Raw genomic sequence first — 16032 nt, forward strand, 5'->3', positions numbered from 1 at the left:
GTAATTTCCTTTATTCCTGCCTATCTTCCAAATCCTAAAACAAAAAAGGGGGGCAGGAGAAGGTCTCTCTCTTTCCTGCCTGCCTACCCAGGGCCACCCAGTAACGAGAGCAGACAAAAGGAGACTGTTCTGTGCTCTGATGCTTTCAGAGGAGATTGCCATGGTCTCTTCTGGCAGCTGTTGCAGCATTAAGTCCTCAGCCTGCAATCATTGTCACGAGGTACTTTGGTAGGAAATCTTGTTCCTCTTGTTAAGCTTTGCCACTGAGGTTTAATTGCCTGTAATTGTTGGCTTCTCAATGAACTTCCTCTTCTATTTTATCCTGTGCTCTAAAAAAAAACATGGTGGGCGTGTGTGGATGGTGTGTGCCATACCTGAAATGTGCATGTTATGGTTTCTAGTCAAGGGAACAAATCAAAGCAAGTCTATGGAGCGACCATTTTGTGGAATATGGCAGAACAGTGTGTATGTTTCGTACAGAAAAGATTCGCAAGCTTGTTGCCATGGGAATCCCTGAATCTTTACGGGGGAAACTCTGGCTCCTGTTTTCAGGTAAATATTTATTTTGCTGTTTCTCTTGTATCTTTAACCAAATGTTAGTTTGGAACATTATTTATGAATGGAGGTCAAGGTCGGAGGAATTTTTCTGGTTCCAGCGGAGTCAGCCATACTTGGGTTTTCATTGTGGAATCTCAAACATTAAGGACTTCTTAAGCCTGAACATTTTTTTTTTCTGACTTTGGGCAAATCCCTAAAGGATTTCGAGTCTTTTCTCAACTATAAGATTATCTAAGATCTATACACTAGAAGATTTTCTGTCTATTCTAGTTATACCTACATTAACAAATCTCTTAGGAAGGAAGTGGCTTCATATAAAATGTTGACTCTGTAAGTGACCCAATTTGATATCATCCAAGTCCAATCCATTATTACACCAATAAGGAAACTGAGGCCCGGAAAGGTTGTTCTTTGTCTCAAGTTTTCCATCATATGCTAGAGGTAGAATTGGGCATCTAGATCTCCTGACTCCTGGGCTAATGTTTGGCCTCAGTGAAGGGAGTCCTGTTAAAATAAACAAAGAAGCCAAAGATCTCCTATGAAGTCCACAGCACAGAGCTGCTGCTGCTGCTGTTTGCAGCTGTATGCCAAAAATACCTCAGTGCGCCGTTTCTCCCCAGCTGCAGGCATCTAGGACCCACCCTAGACAAAACTGTGAAGTCTTTGAAGCTTGTCCTCTGCTCCTACCTCTCTTGTTCTTGCTGGCTTAGATGCCCTCTTCTTTTCTATTGCTTCTTGTCACACTTGAGGGACCATCTCATTCCCCCCTGAGGGAATTCATTCACGTAAAATGTCTCATTTAGCCATTTTAGGCTATATTTATAAGGTGAAGAAGAGTTCTTAGCATGATTTTTCATCTAGATATTAGGATTATCCCCCTAAGGACTATGAACAGAACTAGAGATGGATGTTTAAATACATGTACCATTTGGAAATTAATGTGCTAACTATAAATGTGCCTTTAATGCCGAGAGGTTGGGCTAAGCCAGGAGGCATAGAGTAAATGGGAAAGAACTTGGCCCTAACCCTTTTACCCATTTATTTCCTCTAGTGGCTCAGCCCTGCTTCCCAAAGCACCTGGTATTGCTTAACAAAAACCCCACAGATGCTTCTGACAGGTTTGCGCATTATTTTGGTCACAGTGTATTTCCTGTGCCCACAGACTCACACTTGTGTGTGAGGCATCTGATATGGCAAGTTAAAGAGTTCTAGGCTCCATTCTTTAAGAGTCAGAGATATCTCTTCCTGTTTTCAAATAGGAAGCAGCGTGGTATAGTGGGAATACCACCGGATTAACAGATTTAGGATCTAGTCCAGGCAACGCTACTAGCTAGGTGTGAGACCTTCTCACTGAACCACTCTCGGCCTCAGATTCTTCATCTTAAAATGAAGATCTTGAACTAGATGAGTGCTAAGGCCGAGATTTTAACATGGGTCCATGGATAGGTTATGGAAAGGAGGTCCTTAAACTAGGAAAAACATTTCCCCCAAAACTGTTATTTCCTTTGTAATTTTGTCATATATGCATAACATATATTTTATATATTATTATATTTTGAAGTTTTTTCATAAATGCTGTTTATTTTCAATATGAACTATATTCTTTTCTCTTTAATTGAGTATGCATTTTATTAAAGAATGTAAATAATATATATAATACATGTAAAAGTGTTACTCTGCAAAGGGGTCCATGGGCTTCACCAGACTACAGAGAGTCCATGACACACAAAAAATAAAGAATCTCATTTTATAGCTATGTGGTCCTTTCATTCTCTGATGAAATCTACTGCTCTTCCTAGATCATTAAGACAACCTCAAATGCTTCATGTAGGCCATTTTGAAGGTGCTTTTATGATTACCGAATGAATGAATGTGGATCAAATATTTATAGAGCACCTATTGTGGGCAGAGCATCCTGCTGGGTGTCAGGGGAGATATCAAATTTAGAAAAGACATGCTGTCTGCCTTCATGGAGTTTGCATTCTAGTAGGTAATGGTTACTTAAGTTTGTATGATATTAAGCTTTACAAAGGATTTTATTTGTAGGTCCCTTCAGAAGTAAGTTATTATAACTAATGCTATCTTGGCAAAGCACCTGCACATAGTAGGTGCTCATTAAGTATTATATGAATTAGAGCAATGGTTCTTAAACTTTTTGGTCTCAATGCCCCTTTATACTTTTGAAAATTATTGAAGATCCCCCAAAAAGAGCTTTTTTGTGGGTTATAGCTCCTGATAATTTATTGTATTAAGAACAAAAATATCTTAGTGTCATTATGAAAAGTTTTGATCTGGAGGTCCCCAAGACCCTTTGAGGAGATAGATAAGGCCCAAACTATTTTTATTATAATAACAAGATGTTTTAACTCTTAAAATGCTTTTAATTTCTAAAACCAGATAACACAGATATTCTCTGACAAATATAACTCCCATGGTGGCACTGTCCTGGAAATAATTCTTAATTCCCTTTGCATGTGTATTGTTTAAAAATCCTCAGATGCTGTAACCGATCTTGCCTCTCATCCCGGTTACTATGGGAATCTGGTAGAGGAGTCAATGGGCAAATGTTGCCTAGTAACCGAGGAGATAGAGCGGGATTTGCACCGCTCTCTCCCAGAGCACCCAGCCTTCCAGAACGAAACGGGAATCGCCGCCTTGAGGAGGGTACTGACCGCCTACGCTCACCGGAACCCCAAGATTGGATACTGCCAGGTAGAGTCATGATAAGAGAGAGGATAAAGCAAACCCTCATGTGTTCGTTCTCCAGGGAAAATCATCTTTTCTTTGTCCCAGTCCTTGAAATGTATAAAATGAAGAGAGATTGGGAAGATGAAGCGTCATGAGTGGCTAACTTACTCTCTGACCCCAGCCGAGTTCATGCCCTCCTCCTCTGCCTCAACTTTACTGCCCATAAAATGGGGCTGGCAATTCTCGCATGGAATTCTATACCTGACAGCATGTATAGTAGTTGGATATGTGTTGAGAAGTAAGTAAATTGTGCAGGGAGACAGTGGTTGTAAGGAGAAGCACATGGACAATCATGAATATTCAGGATTTCATGAATGAGCTGCATGAAAACCGAGCAGCAAAAACAACTCCAGGTTGTAGACAAGTTAGTGGAGCTCAAAAATTGAAAGTGTTTAAACTTCCTTTCTAAGAAATAAGTAACATTAGGAGGAATTAAAATCTGGACAAGGCTGTGCACCGCCACTGGACAGTTTGGATCAAACTGCAGTGGCCCTTGGATTTTAAGCTGTCTGCACAATAAATGGGGATCTCTGTAGCCAGGCCTGACTTATGGTGATCTGCCCTAATCCGATGCAACAGCTTGGTGTGTCTATTTTATATGCATCTACTTGGCTAGTTTCTTTTGGCATGTTCTAACCCCTGTGACTTAATATGTCACCAGTGACACCATTTAATAAGCATTCATAAGGCACTTTGCCCATGTGCCTAGAACAGTGTACTGGCCTTGCTTATGCTCTTTTACTTTTCCCTTGTCTCCTCATGCAGTGTCTCTTTCATACTATGCTTTGATCTGCTCAGAAATTTTCTTTGGCTCTCAGTTTGTGTGAATCAAAAAATTTAAATTCCTCTTGGCATGCAGGGCCTTTTGAGGTATAGGTATATTTATATCTAAACCTTTCAATCACTTTCTACCTTAAACGAAGCTTATTATTTCCCATTGGAGGCCACTAGATGGCCCGTGGACAAAGCATGGGGCCTGAAGTCAGGCCTGATTGTAGAAAATCAGGTCTCCCCATTTGACCCTGAGCAAGCCATTTATCCCCTGTCTGCCAAGGTCTCCTTATCTATAAAGTGAAAATCAAATGAGAGACTATAATGTAAAGTGCTTTGCACAGCTCCTTGCATAGAGCAGGTGTTTAATCAATGATGATGACTTAGCACATACTGGAAACTTAATAAATACACGGCCCTCCAATAGTTCCCCATCACCATCATACCTTTGCCAGTGCCATTCCTTGTGTCTGGAGTAGCTTCTTTCCTCCTTGTCTGGATTCCTAACGTCCTCTGAAATCTAGTCTAAGTGCTGCCCTTTCCTCCAAGGTCCATGACTTTGTTTTGCAACTCTGTGACCAACTTAAAGTGTCATATTGTACATTATATTTCTGCATTCATGTCTTGTATTCCCATGCCCGATTGTCACTCTACAAGGGCTCACTGTCTGCCTCATCCGCTGCCCTGTCTATGGCAGCTACGATACGTTTCATGAATGAATATGCTAAAACGAGTGGTCGGTAACCTCTTCCTTCTCTTTGAACTCTGTGCAGTCAATGAACATCCTGACGTCTGTGTTACTCCTGTATGCCAAAGAGGAAGAAGCCTTTTGGCTGCTGGTTGCTGTGTGTGAGCGGATGTTACCAGATTACTTCAATCATCGAGTAATAGGTAAATAAATGGCTTCATTTTCTACTGTACCTGAGAATCAATACTGTGTTGGTGTAAAGTCAGCAGATCCAGAATAGCTAAAAAGTTTGATCAATTAGTTCAGAACTATCAAATGAATACACCTGCAAAACTCCCTGTAGGGCTAGAAAATGATGATAGTGTAATTGGGGAATGTTTAGAAAAATCAATAAAAATATAGTATTACATAGATAATCCTAATTTATGGTTTTCTAAGTTAGTATGCAACCTGCAGTGATCCATTTTTTTTCTTAGTTTAAAGACTGTGATTTAGATGATTAAGTATCTTTCTATTTCTGCTAGGGCAGCTAGATGGCACAGTGGATAGAGTGCTGGGCCTGGAGTTAGGAAGACTTCTTTTCTTAAAATCAAATGTGATCTTGGACATTTCCTAGCTGTGTGACCCTGGGCAACTCATTTAACCCAGTTTGCTTCAGTTTCTTCATCTGCAAAATGGGCTGGTGAAGGAAATAGCAAACCAATCCAACCAATACTTTTGCCAAGTATAATTGCCAAAATTGTAAGGATAATTTTAGTGTTTTGACTTAAAATCTAAGTAAGTGATCACCATGGGAAATTCCCAAATATGAAAAATACCCAAGTCAGCTGGGATTTATGGAGATTTTAATTAATAAAGAAGGAATTAAGGGAAGGAGAGAGAGGAAGAGAGAGAGAGAGAGAGAGAGAGAGAGATAGATAGATAGATAGAGAGAGAGAGAGAGAGAGAGAGAGAGAGAGAGAGAGAGAGAGAGAGAGAGAGAGAGAGAATGAATTAATTAATTTTAACTGCTCTGGCTCAGGCTGAGCCAAGCAGTAGTTAAAGGCCTAGGCCAAAGTGGCCTCCCTGAGCCTAAGGGAGAGCGAGTCAGTCTTTATCAAATTCACCATAATACCGTCTCCAAGCTGGGTTCTTCCACTCCGAACTGAAATTAGCCTCAACTGTTTTACCCTTCCTTTTAAAGAAAAATTTCTCTTATGTCACCTCCCCTAAACTTTCACATCCACCAATCACAGTAGAAGCTTTTTTCCAGGACTGCCCATTCTTAGTTCTCATCTTCTTTGGTTCTCACCTTCTCTGGTTAGATTATATCTTCTGAGTACTTCACACCTCTTTGTTAAGCTTGCTTTTGTAAGTTACTTGACCTTTTTGTGATTAATTTAACCTTTACAGGTACTTAACATCTTTTTGTATTAGATCTAAAAATAGACCTATCTTAAGGTTCTAGCTTTACTATAAGGTATGAGTTAGGGACTTTCATTGTTCAATCAGGAGTTTACAACTTTGTCTTCCCCTAAGGCACTGTATGAGTAGGGTGGAGTAATTTCCAAGTTCCCAATACATTCCTGATTCTTGTTAGACCAAGTATCTCCATTGTTACAATAAGGGAATAGCTAGACCAAATCTTCTAAGGTACAGTCTGAGTAGTTTTTAAGATTCACACAAGAAAACCTCAAATGGGGTCACAAATAGTAAGATGTGACTGAAAATGACTTAACAGTTGTAGGGCCTGCCAAAAATTAGAGGACATGCTTCTTGATGTGTTCTATTTGCAATAGTAATCCCTATATACATACAAGTTAAAAAGTTTTCATTTTTAAAATGAAGGAAAATTTACCTTCTCTTATTGTTAAATAAACAAATTCCTGCATTAGCTCTAATTTATAAAGAGAAAGAAAGAAAGAAAGGAAGAAAGAGAAAGAAAGAAAGAAAGAAAGAAAGAAAGAAAGAAAGAAAGAAAGAAAGAAAGAAAGAAAGAAAGAAAGAAAGAAAGAAAGAAAGAAAGAAAGAAAGAAAGAAAGAAAGAAAGAAAGAAAGAAAGAAAGGCAGGCTTCGATCTGTACTCTAATTTTTTTTATCTCCTCTGTCAGGAAAGGAGAAGGGTGGCATGTTTCATCATGAATCTTCTAGAATTGTGGTTGGACACTGCATTGATCAGAGCTCTTAAGTCTTTCAAAGTTGTTTCTCTTTCCAAGGTTAAACTTCCCTTCTGGTTCTGCTTTCTACAGTTTTTTTTTTTTAAAGCAACTCAATTTAAGAGATACAGATCAAAAATCTTGATTGAATGTTGACTGTAGACAAAGTAGATATTTCACACTAGAGGCTAAATTTTCATTTAGTCTTTAATTCTATCTGGTTGAGTATTTTTTGTTGATCAAAATAATATAATTGGCAGCTCTTCATTTTTCTCACACTGAGGTGAGGTTGCAGCTGCAGATATGAAGAAGGTAGGCAGGCAGGATAGATGATGATGATAATTATGCAAACAAAAACTCTAAAGTATTCATAGCAGCTCTGTCTGTGGTAGCAAAGAACTGGAAATTGAGGGGATGTCCATCAGCTGGGGAATGGTTGAACAAATTGTGGTATATGACTGTCATGGAATACTACTACACCATAAGGAATGACAAGCAAATTAATTTTTAAAAACCTTGGAAGGAGATACCTGCAATTATGAAAAGCAAAATGAGTAGAACCAAGATGTATATACATCTAGAGAATTAATATTTGAAGAATTATCTGTAAGTGTTCACCTCCAGGAAGGGAACTGATAAAAAGAAACATGAACAATATAGTTATGTATATGGTTTCTTATGAACTGATGCTTTTTCTGGTGTGGGGAGATGAGGGAGGTAAATACTTGGGAATTCTTATGTAAATAACAACAAATAAAATTTAAAAATAAAATAAAACCCTGAAAGGTACATGAACTCAGATCTGACACAAAAGCATTCTTTGTCCTAGAGGACAGATAATGAAACAACCCACTTCCTTCCTTGGTACAGAGGTGGGGGGGCCATAAGTACGAAGTATTATATATGGCGCCATATCTAGCGGCTACCTCAAGTTTCCTCTTTTTTTTTTTTGTCGAGAAATGAAATTTGTAGTGGGTAGAATTAGTTTAGTTTAAAAAATTGCTTAATTATTGATTGAATAATTGATCTTCCCTGATGGGAGAAATATTTTGTTTACTTAGGGGATTTCAGGACATTTGGGAGATTGGTGTTCTTTCTGGATAATTGGGGTGAACAAAAAGGAGGATGTGGGGAATTCAGGAATGCAAAGCTATTAGCTATATAGTGGAAACCAGGAGTTGGTTTATGACTGGAGATGTGGTCTGGGCAGGCGGGGAACTTCTAACCTCTTCACAGGGACTTACCAGCCTTGGTAATTAATTTTGTGGCAGTAGAACCAGATGAAGAAAAATGGCCCTCGCGACTTCTCTCTTATGAAAGGCAAGTTGGTTCAGTGGATAGAAGACTGGGCCTATGCTTAGGAAGACCCGGGTTCAAAGTGGTTTCAGACATTTTCAAGCTGTGATACTGGGCTGACCATTCACATAACCTCTGTTTGCTCGACTGTAGAATGGAGATAACAATAGCACATACCTCACAGAGATGTTGTGAGTTATTTGTAAAGCACTTAGAGTGATATCTGGCAAGTATAGGCACTCTATAAATGCTTATTCCCTCCCTTTTCTTATGATTCTGACTGCTGTTTGTTTCAGGGGCTCAAGTAGACCAGTCAGTCTTTGAGGAACTCATAAGAGAGAGACTTCCAGAACTGGCTGAACACATGAAGGATCTATCCACTCTGGCTTCCATTTCCCTCTCCTGGTTCCTGACCCTGTTCCTCAGCATAATGCCCCTAGAAAGTGCCGTGAACGTTGTGGACTGTTTCTTCTATGATGGGATCAAAGCCATCTTCCAGCTGGGGTTAGCAGTACTAGAAGCAAATGCAATGGAGCTGTGCGGCAGTAAAGACGATGGCCAAGCCTTGATGATCCTTAGCAGGTTGGTGACCTTCCCTGTCAGACCATGAGTTTGAGAGTTGGCCCGAACACAGACTGTCACAGGGAGAAAGTTCCATTACATCTGTCATGTTGGAAAGCTGTTTGAGGAGATGCTAAAGGTATGCTGTTGGGGGGCAGCTAGTGGCTCAGTGGATTGAGAGCCAGGCCTAGAGACAGGAGGTCCTGGACTCAAATCTGGCCTCAGACACTTCCTAGCTGTGTGACCCTGGGCAAGTCACTTAACCCATTCATTGCCATTCAATACTGATTCTAAGACAGAAGTGAAGAGTTAAAAAAAAATAAAATAAAGGTATGCTGGTAGCATCCTAACCAATAAGGGGGAGGGCAGCTACCTGATTTCACCCTGCCACTGCCTTCTTTCAGCATTAGTTTATGTGGAACACTACTCTCACTCTTCGACTTCTACAAGTCTAAAGATGGGAGTTTCCCCTTCCTTGGACACATCCCTTACATTGTGAAGGGCTTTATAAGGCTAAGGGTCTTAGCCACTTTCTGAAATAATGTTCAAGTGCATAGTTCTATACTGACTTCTCTAGCCCTCAACCTTGATCCAAAAGCCTTTTAGAATAGTGGATAGAGCACCAGGCCTGGAGTCAGGAGGACCCGAGTTCATATGTGGCCTCAGACATTTCCTAGCTGTGGTACCCTGGCCACTCTTCTTAAAATTGATGACAGATAGAAGGCAAGTGTTTAAAAAACAACAACAAACCTACACACCATATTTTAGAACCATGTGAAGCAAAGGAGAAAAAAAAGGCCTAACATCTGAACTCAAGTTCTAGGCGTACTGTTTCTGTACAGGAGGCAATGTGGTAGTTATGATTTGGTTGCTAGACTTCAGAATCCAAACAGCAAGGTTTTAGTCTTGACGTGGACAAATCATTTGACCACACGGTATCTGTTTCTTTTTCTGTAAAATGGGAGTTGAAGTGCCCATCCCTGGCTATTCCAGTTATTAGTGAAGATCAAATGAGATCCGTGTGAAAGCACTTTACATTTAACTGTTGGGTTTTTTCTTACACAGGTGAGCTTACTGGTGTGAGCAGAAAATACATTTCATTACTAATATTCTATTGTTAACATATGAATAATAATGAAAAGAATTACTATCCTAGATAGCAGATCTTTCACACAATCCATGTCTCATTTAGGCTTGAGAGAATTCACTGAGATTATTAGACTTTATTGGATTAGAATCACAAAATAGTTTAATATTTTTTGTGATTCAGTAAAAGGCCTTTTCTTTAAAAAAAATTGATGTAAGCTTCCACTCAGAATTAGTCAGCTGCATTTCTGATTTCAAATGAAAAAATTTCCCTGCAGGTTTGCTTTTTAAGTAGTCTTAGTATCTTTTAAAATCTGTAAAATGCTTTCTCTCTTTGCAAGTTGAAAGCTATCTTTTTTGTTTCAATCATTAAGTATGTAATAATGATGTATTGCTATTTTTAATAGGATTTATTTCATCACCAAAAAATTGTAACTTTGCCACTAGAACTAAGCATTATAAAAAGCAAGAAGTTGCTATCAGGATGTGTGGAGCATGTCTTTGAGTGGTTTGATGGTTCTGTTTAGGTTCCTGGATCATGTTAAGAATGAAGAAAGCCCTGGACTACCAGTTGGAAATCACCATACCTTTTTCTCTGATGATCAGGAACCTTTCCCTGTGACAGAGATAGCCGACCTAATTCGGGACTCCTATGAGGTAAGCAGGATCACCTGTCTAGTCTACCCTGGATTTTTTTTTAAAAGAAGAATGGATTTTGCACTTAAAATTCACTGAAGACAGTTTGCATTTGCTCTTCTATATTTGAAGATATTTTTCAAATTCATGTCTTGCTGCAGAAATTCGGAGACCAGTCGGTGGAACTGATTGAACATATGCGTTGCAAACACAGGATCCGAGTTCTCCAAGGTCATGAGGATACAACAAAACAGAATGTTGTAAGTGAAGTGCTTCCCAGTATGGAGCTGGACATAGGACAGGAATCAGAATTATGGTGACATTCCACAGTTACTTTCTAGAAATACTGGATCACTCTGCAATGTCACCACCATGTAGGAGTGATTTTGATGAAGGGAAGTTTGCATTGCAACCTTTTATGCATTAGTGAGCCCAATTCTTCAGACTTTCCAAGTGACCAACAATTACACGGTCTTCTCTATATACCAAAGCAGATATTCACTCCATACTGTTTTTTCCTCTCTGTAAGCTCCGGGTTGTTATTCCAGAAGTATCAATTCTCCCAGAAGATTTAGAGGAACTCTATGACTTATTCAAGGTATGAACATTGAGTTATAAAGTAAAATTTAAATTGTTTCATAATTATATGACAAACTGTTGCCAGAAGTCTTCCTGGTCCTTTTGCTATTTCCATTTAGTTTTTTGTGACATATACCGATAACCTAATTATGGAGTACTCTAAACTTGGGGACTGTAGGAAGAGGTAGGATTTTAACTGGGACTATAGGTTCAGTGACAACTCACCTAGGGAACCTCCATCCTTCTCCCCACCCAGACTGGGAGACCAGAGCTGCAGTCAGTAATAATAAAAGGCTTCTGATTTGACAAAATAGATGTAATAAAGTTTATGTGATAAATACTTCATTCACATTTTGGCAGCTCTAATTTTAAGCAGAATTTTAACAGGTTTGGTTGTCTGGATTTCTAACACATGGGTGAAATGCAGTATATTAATTAGGAAAAGGGTGGCATAGAAAGGATAGCAGGAAATGACCTCTGACAGACCACTGGGAGGGAATCCATGAAAAAGAGACATAAAAATGAAAAAACTCACAGCGTCTGACATCATTTAATGTAGAGGTAAACAGCCTGGCCTACCTTGACAGGTGTTGGGGCCTATGGCTCAGCAGAGTAGAATCATCAATGGTTATGACTTTGACAGATCTGACTGTGTTCAATATATTCTTCAAGTACATTTTAGGAAGATTTCTAGCAAAGATTTTTACTTTTAAAGCCTTTTTTTGTTTTGTTTTATTTTTTTCACCCAAACATTAATAGGAACATTCACTTTGGAGTACTCCATTTCACACCAATGAATTGTGCTCCACTGAATTTTGTATCCGGAAAGCAGCTATTTCTTAGGGAATAATAATAAATAAGTCAGAAAAGGTTTTCAAGGGAAAGAGGCACAGAAATGGGACTTGTCCATGATCTTACTGGTACTAAGAATTAGGTAGGTTGTAGTAAAGATAGTAGCCCTTGTGCAAATTGCTTTGAGGAAACATGTTTTTGTATAGAAGTTGTACAGTTCTGTTGCCCAATAATAGCTCCCATTCATGATGACTAGCACTTTTAAGGTTTACAAAATGTTTTATGAATATTATAACGTTTTATACTTTTAATGACACTGTGAATGAAGTACTATTATGACCGACTCCCCCCCAACCCCCCATTTTAAAGATGAGGAAATGGATGCACTTAAGTGACCTGCCCAGAGGCCATATTTGCACTCAGGTCTTCCTGACTCCAGGTCAGCTACTCTCTATTCATCACCTAGGTGATTCTATATATTTTTGTACTCCTCTTCATAACCCTGTAGAAAGTTTTAATGTTACCAGTCAGATAGTAGCTATTTATTAAGAACCTCCTCTGTGCCAGGAACTTAAGTGGTGGGGATACAAAGTAATGTAAAAGATAGTCCCAGCTTTTAGCTCAGTCTAATAAGGAAGACAATGTGTAAACAATGTACACAAAAAGATATAGATATGATAAATCTGAAATTATCAGTGGAGAATGCACCAAATTTGGAGGGTCTGTTAAAGCTTCCTGTAAAAGTCAGGAGGCTGAGATGTGGAAAGTGCATTCCAGGCAAGAGCAATAAGGGGACCCTGTGTCCCTGCTGCCAATGTACATGGGGGGGCAGGGTAACGAGATGTAAGATGACTAGAAGAGAGGGCTGTTGTGAAAAGCTTTGAACGTCAGACTTGTATATACTTCATCCTGGAGGTGACAGGGAAAGAATAGCTAAGGCTACCCCCTACCTCGGCTGTGAGCCTGGCTAAGTAAAAAGATGCTTAAGAGGGAAGTGTGGAAATGGGGAGGGTTTAGAGGAAAGATGAATTCTGTTTGGGGCATGTTGAGTTTAAGGTGTTTATAGGACATCTAGTTCAAGATACTCAATGGGCAATTGGAGATGCAAGACTGGAAGAAGGCAAAGGAAAGGGCTAGATAAGAAAACTTGATATCCAACATAGACCTAATTGGATCCATGGCTGCTGCTGAGATAACCCAAGAAAATAGCAGAGAGAGAGAAGAAAAAAGAGGGCTCAGGGTCAGGAGGCCCAGAGGATATATCCATATTAGCAGGCATGACTTGAAGATGGAGCAAGACTAGAGTGGCCAGATAGGAGAAACAGAACATGTAACAAATGTCACAAATACCAAGAGAGAAGAAGAGAGGCTGAACAAGTGTCAGAGACCGTTTAGGGGGTTCATAGGAATGAGAAAAAAGGCCATCAGACTGGCTTAAGAAGGGTTTAGTAACTTACATGTTTTAATTGAATGATGAGCTCAAAAGCCAGACTAGTTAAGGTGAGAGGGAATGAAGTGGAGGCCTTTGCAGGCCTTCCCAAGTTTATCCACAAGAGGGAGGGATATGATACAATAGTTGGGTGGGAGGAATCAAGTGGAGTTTTTAAAGATGGGGCGAGAACACTGGCATTTGTAGGTAGTGGAGATTAAAGAGTAGGGATAACGGGAGTGTGGAAGATTGGAGGGAATGTGGTCAACTGTGCTTGTAGAGGAGTATGCCTTGGCAAGAAGGGCACCCACCTCTGCAGGGGAGACAGGAGTAATTAGGTAAGCTTTTATTATGTTAGGCACTTCGCCATAAGGTAACGGTGATGGTGGCAGAAGGCATGGGCGACATAAGATGAGGAGGGGGAAGAGGAAGCAGCTCTTGACAAATGGGCTCAAATTTTTTAGTAAAGGAAGCTCATCACCTGAGAATCAGGAGGTTTGAAGGATAGAAAAATTTGGAAAAACCACTGTAGTGTAGGGAGTCAAGGAAGCATAAATGGGTTGCTTTATAGCATTGAGGGCCCAGGTGAGGTAATGTAACAAATTCATAGTAGATCTGATCGGTTTTGTGATTTCCTCTTGCAGCAGCTTGTGTATATAGCATAGATGGTGGGAATGATCCAAGAATGAGGCTTGGCAAGGCAAGAATAGTTGTAAGATGACAGGCCAAGGGACCCAAAGGGGGAGGGTACTGTAGAGTAGAACTGGTTCACAAAAAGTGTAGCTAATGTAGGGGTGATGGAGGAGTTAAGGTATTGAAGGTCATGGTGTGGGCAAAGTGTCCAGCATGTGGCATTGTGAAGAGGTGGATAACAGATTATGGTCATAGAAGTTATACATTTGTGAGGGAAGGCAAGATGGGAAGAATGACGGACTACCTTTGTGCATGGCTATGGGAGAATGCAGTAAAATAGGAGACATATGCAAGTTGAATAACTGGGAGGTTAGGATGTTTGTAGGAGTATCAGTACGTATGTTGAAGCCTCTTGATGTCTGTTAAAGAGTACCCAAACCTGATTTCAAATGTTTTTCTCAATATGCAAGTCACTTCTTTGAGCTGTTAAGTGGCACAGCAGGATTGGCCTTCAAGTCTTTTGAATTCAGGTGCCATGAGATTTCCAAGATGCCACCCTTCTGTGAACTTATCTCCTCCCCCCAAAATAAAATTGGGCAAGCTGTGAATGATTCACCTGGCCCTTGGCTCCTAGAGACTTCTGCTCTTGTGACTCATCTTTATAGTTAACTTTTTTTTTTTTTGAAGAGAGAACATATGATAAGCTGTTACTGGGAACAGACAAGTCCTGCATTTCAGCACCACGATCCCAACAGACCATATGCTGAACAGTATCTAATAGATGCACAACAGTTCACTAATCTTTACAAGCTCGTCTCTCCATGGACATGTGGTGCCCACACTGAGATCCTGGCTGAAAGAACCTTTCGCCTCCTGGATGAAAACATGGATCACCTTATTGCATTCAAAGGATTTGCTATCTGCTTAGGTAATCCTACATTATTAGTCTTTGCAGAAATTACTTGTGAAAACCAAACGGAAAATATGGTTGGAGTGATATCACCTTTCTATTCACTTGGCTAGTTCAAAGACAGCTTTTAAAGTAGAAGCTTCATTATTGAAGACTACAGCAGGGTGAGGTAAAGGGAACACCCAGATTTTAGAGCTCATGTGTACTGATGAGCTTGTTTCTAATTAAATACTGTTTTCATTTGTTAAGAGGTTTCAATCTAGCCCTTTTGCCTAAAAGATCAGACAGGAGAAGGCCGAGAATTATCTTGCAAAGATTTGTTCAACTAAAATCAATGTAAACTTTTAAAAAAGAAAAACGAGTGAACTATTTTTCTCTCTATGATGGGAATATTGTATAACACATTTTCTACTTCTCTTTGCAGATGTTATGTATAATGGAGAAATGAATGAAAAAATAAAACTTCTTTATAGGCTTCATCTCCCTCCTGGTAAGATATAGTGAGCAGAAAACCTGTCTTTAATCTGCCCAGATATAGGCATTTCACATTATTGTAAATCTGAAAGATGGAGTAACATATTACAAATTTGAATTGTGCTTCTTTCAAAGTCTTGGGGTAGGGGGAGATTTTTTTAAAGGCACATTTTCCTAATTTTATAAAGCCTACTATGATCAAATGGGGTCTTTGGGGCTAAGCCTGCTGATATCTTGCTTTTCTGCCCCAAGCTGGCCTATATTTATAACAAAGTTCCTCTTTAGGTTTTAACCAAACTTCAGAAAAAAATTTTGCAAAGGACTTTACAGACTTCTCTTTTGAAATCACAATCCTTATATGCTGTGTTATCAATGTTAACCTTATTTTACAGGAAATTTAAAGCCACAGGCAGGTTGTGACTGGCCATAGGTCATATAGCAAACTAGGTCAGCTGTAGCTCTGGTTTACTTTTCCTTATTCTCTAGGTGTCATAAAACACCATCCATAAAACTTTTAGGACAAAAGTATATTTTCATTCCCTTGGGGCAGAAGTACTTAAGCTGGGGTCCAGGATCTTGTTCTCAAAATGTTTTGATAATCATTTTAATATAACTGGTTTCATTTGTAATTGTTGTTTCTCTGCATTTAAAGGCAATATTTTAGAAGTCCATAACACAAAGTTGAGAACTCCTTTGGAAACTGTAGTTTTTCCTAAAACTTGGTAGTAGTAAAGGA

At 39.4% G+C, this 16032-nt stretch overlaps 1 protein-coding gene across 2 annotated transcripts in view; it reads left to right on the top strand.

The window, feature by feature from the left end:
- Positions 1-16032, top strand: part of TBC1D8 (TBC1 domain family member 8) — a 139421-nt gene that overhangs the window by 120199 nt on the left and 3190 nt on the right. For both annotated transcript variants that reach the window (XM_007501140.3, XM_001369738.4), the window contains exons 9-17: positions 402-552; positions 3056-3270; positions 4851-4968; positions 8493-8778; positions 10371-10500; positions 10641-10739; positions 11009-11077; positions 14600-14840; positions 15247-15312. In XM_007501140.3, coding sequence (XP_007501202.2) covers positions 402-552; positions 3056-3270; positions 4851-4968; positions 8493-8778; positions 10371-10500; positions 10641-10739; positions 11009-11077; positions 14600-14840; positions 15247-15312 — 1375 coding nt within the window. The remainder of the gene's footprint in view (positions 1-401; positions 553-3055; positions 3271-4850; positions 4969-8492; positions 8779-10370; positions 10501-10640; positions 10740-11008; positions 11078-14599; positions 14841-15246; positions 15313-16032) is intronic.

The sequence above is a fragment of the Monodelphis domestica genome, chromosome 8 (genome assembly GCF_027887165.1).
Source record: "Monodelphis domestica isolate mMonDom1 chromosome 8, mMonDom1.pri, whole genome shotgun sequence".
NCBI lineage: Eukaryota > Metazoa > Chordata > Mammalia > Didelphimorphia > Didelphidae > Monodelphis > Monodelphis domestica.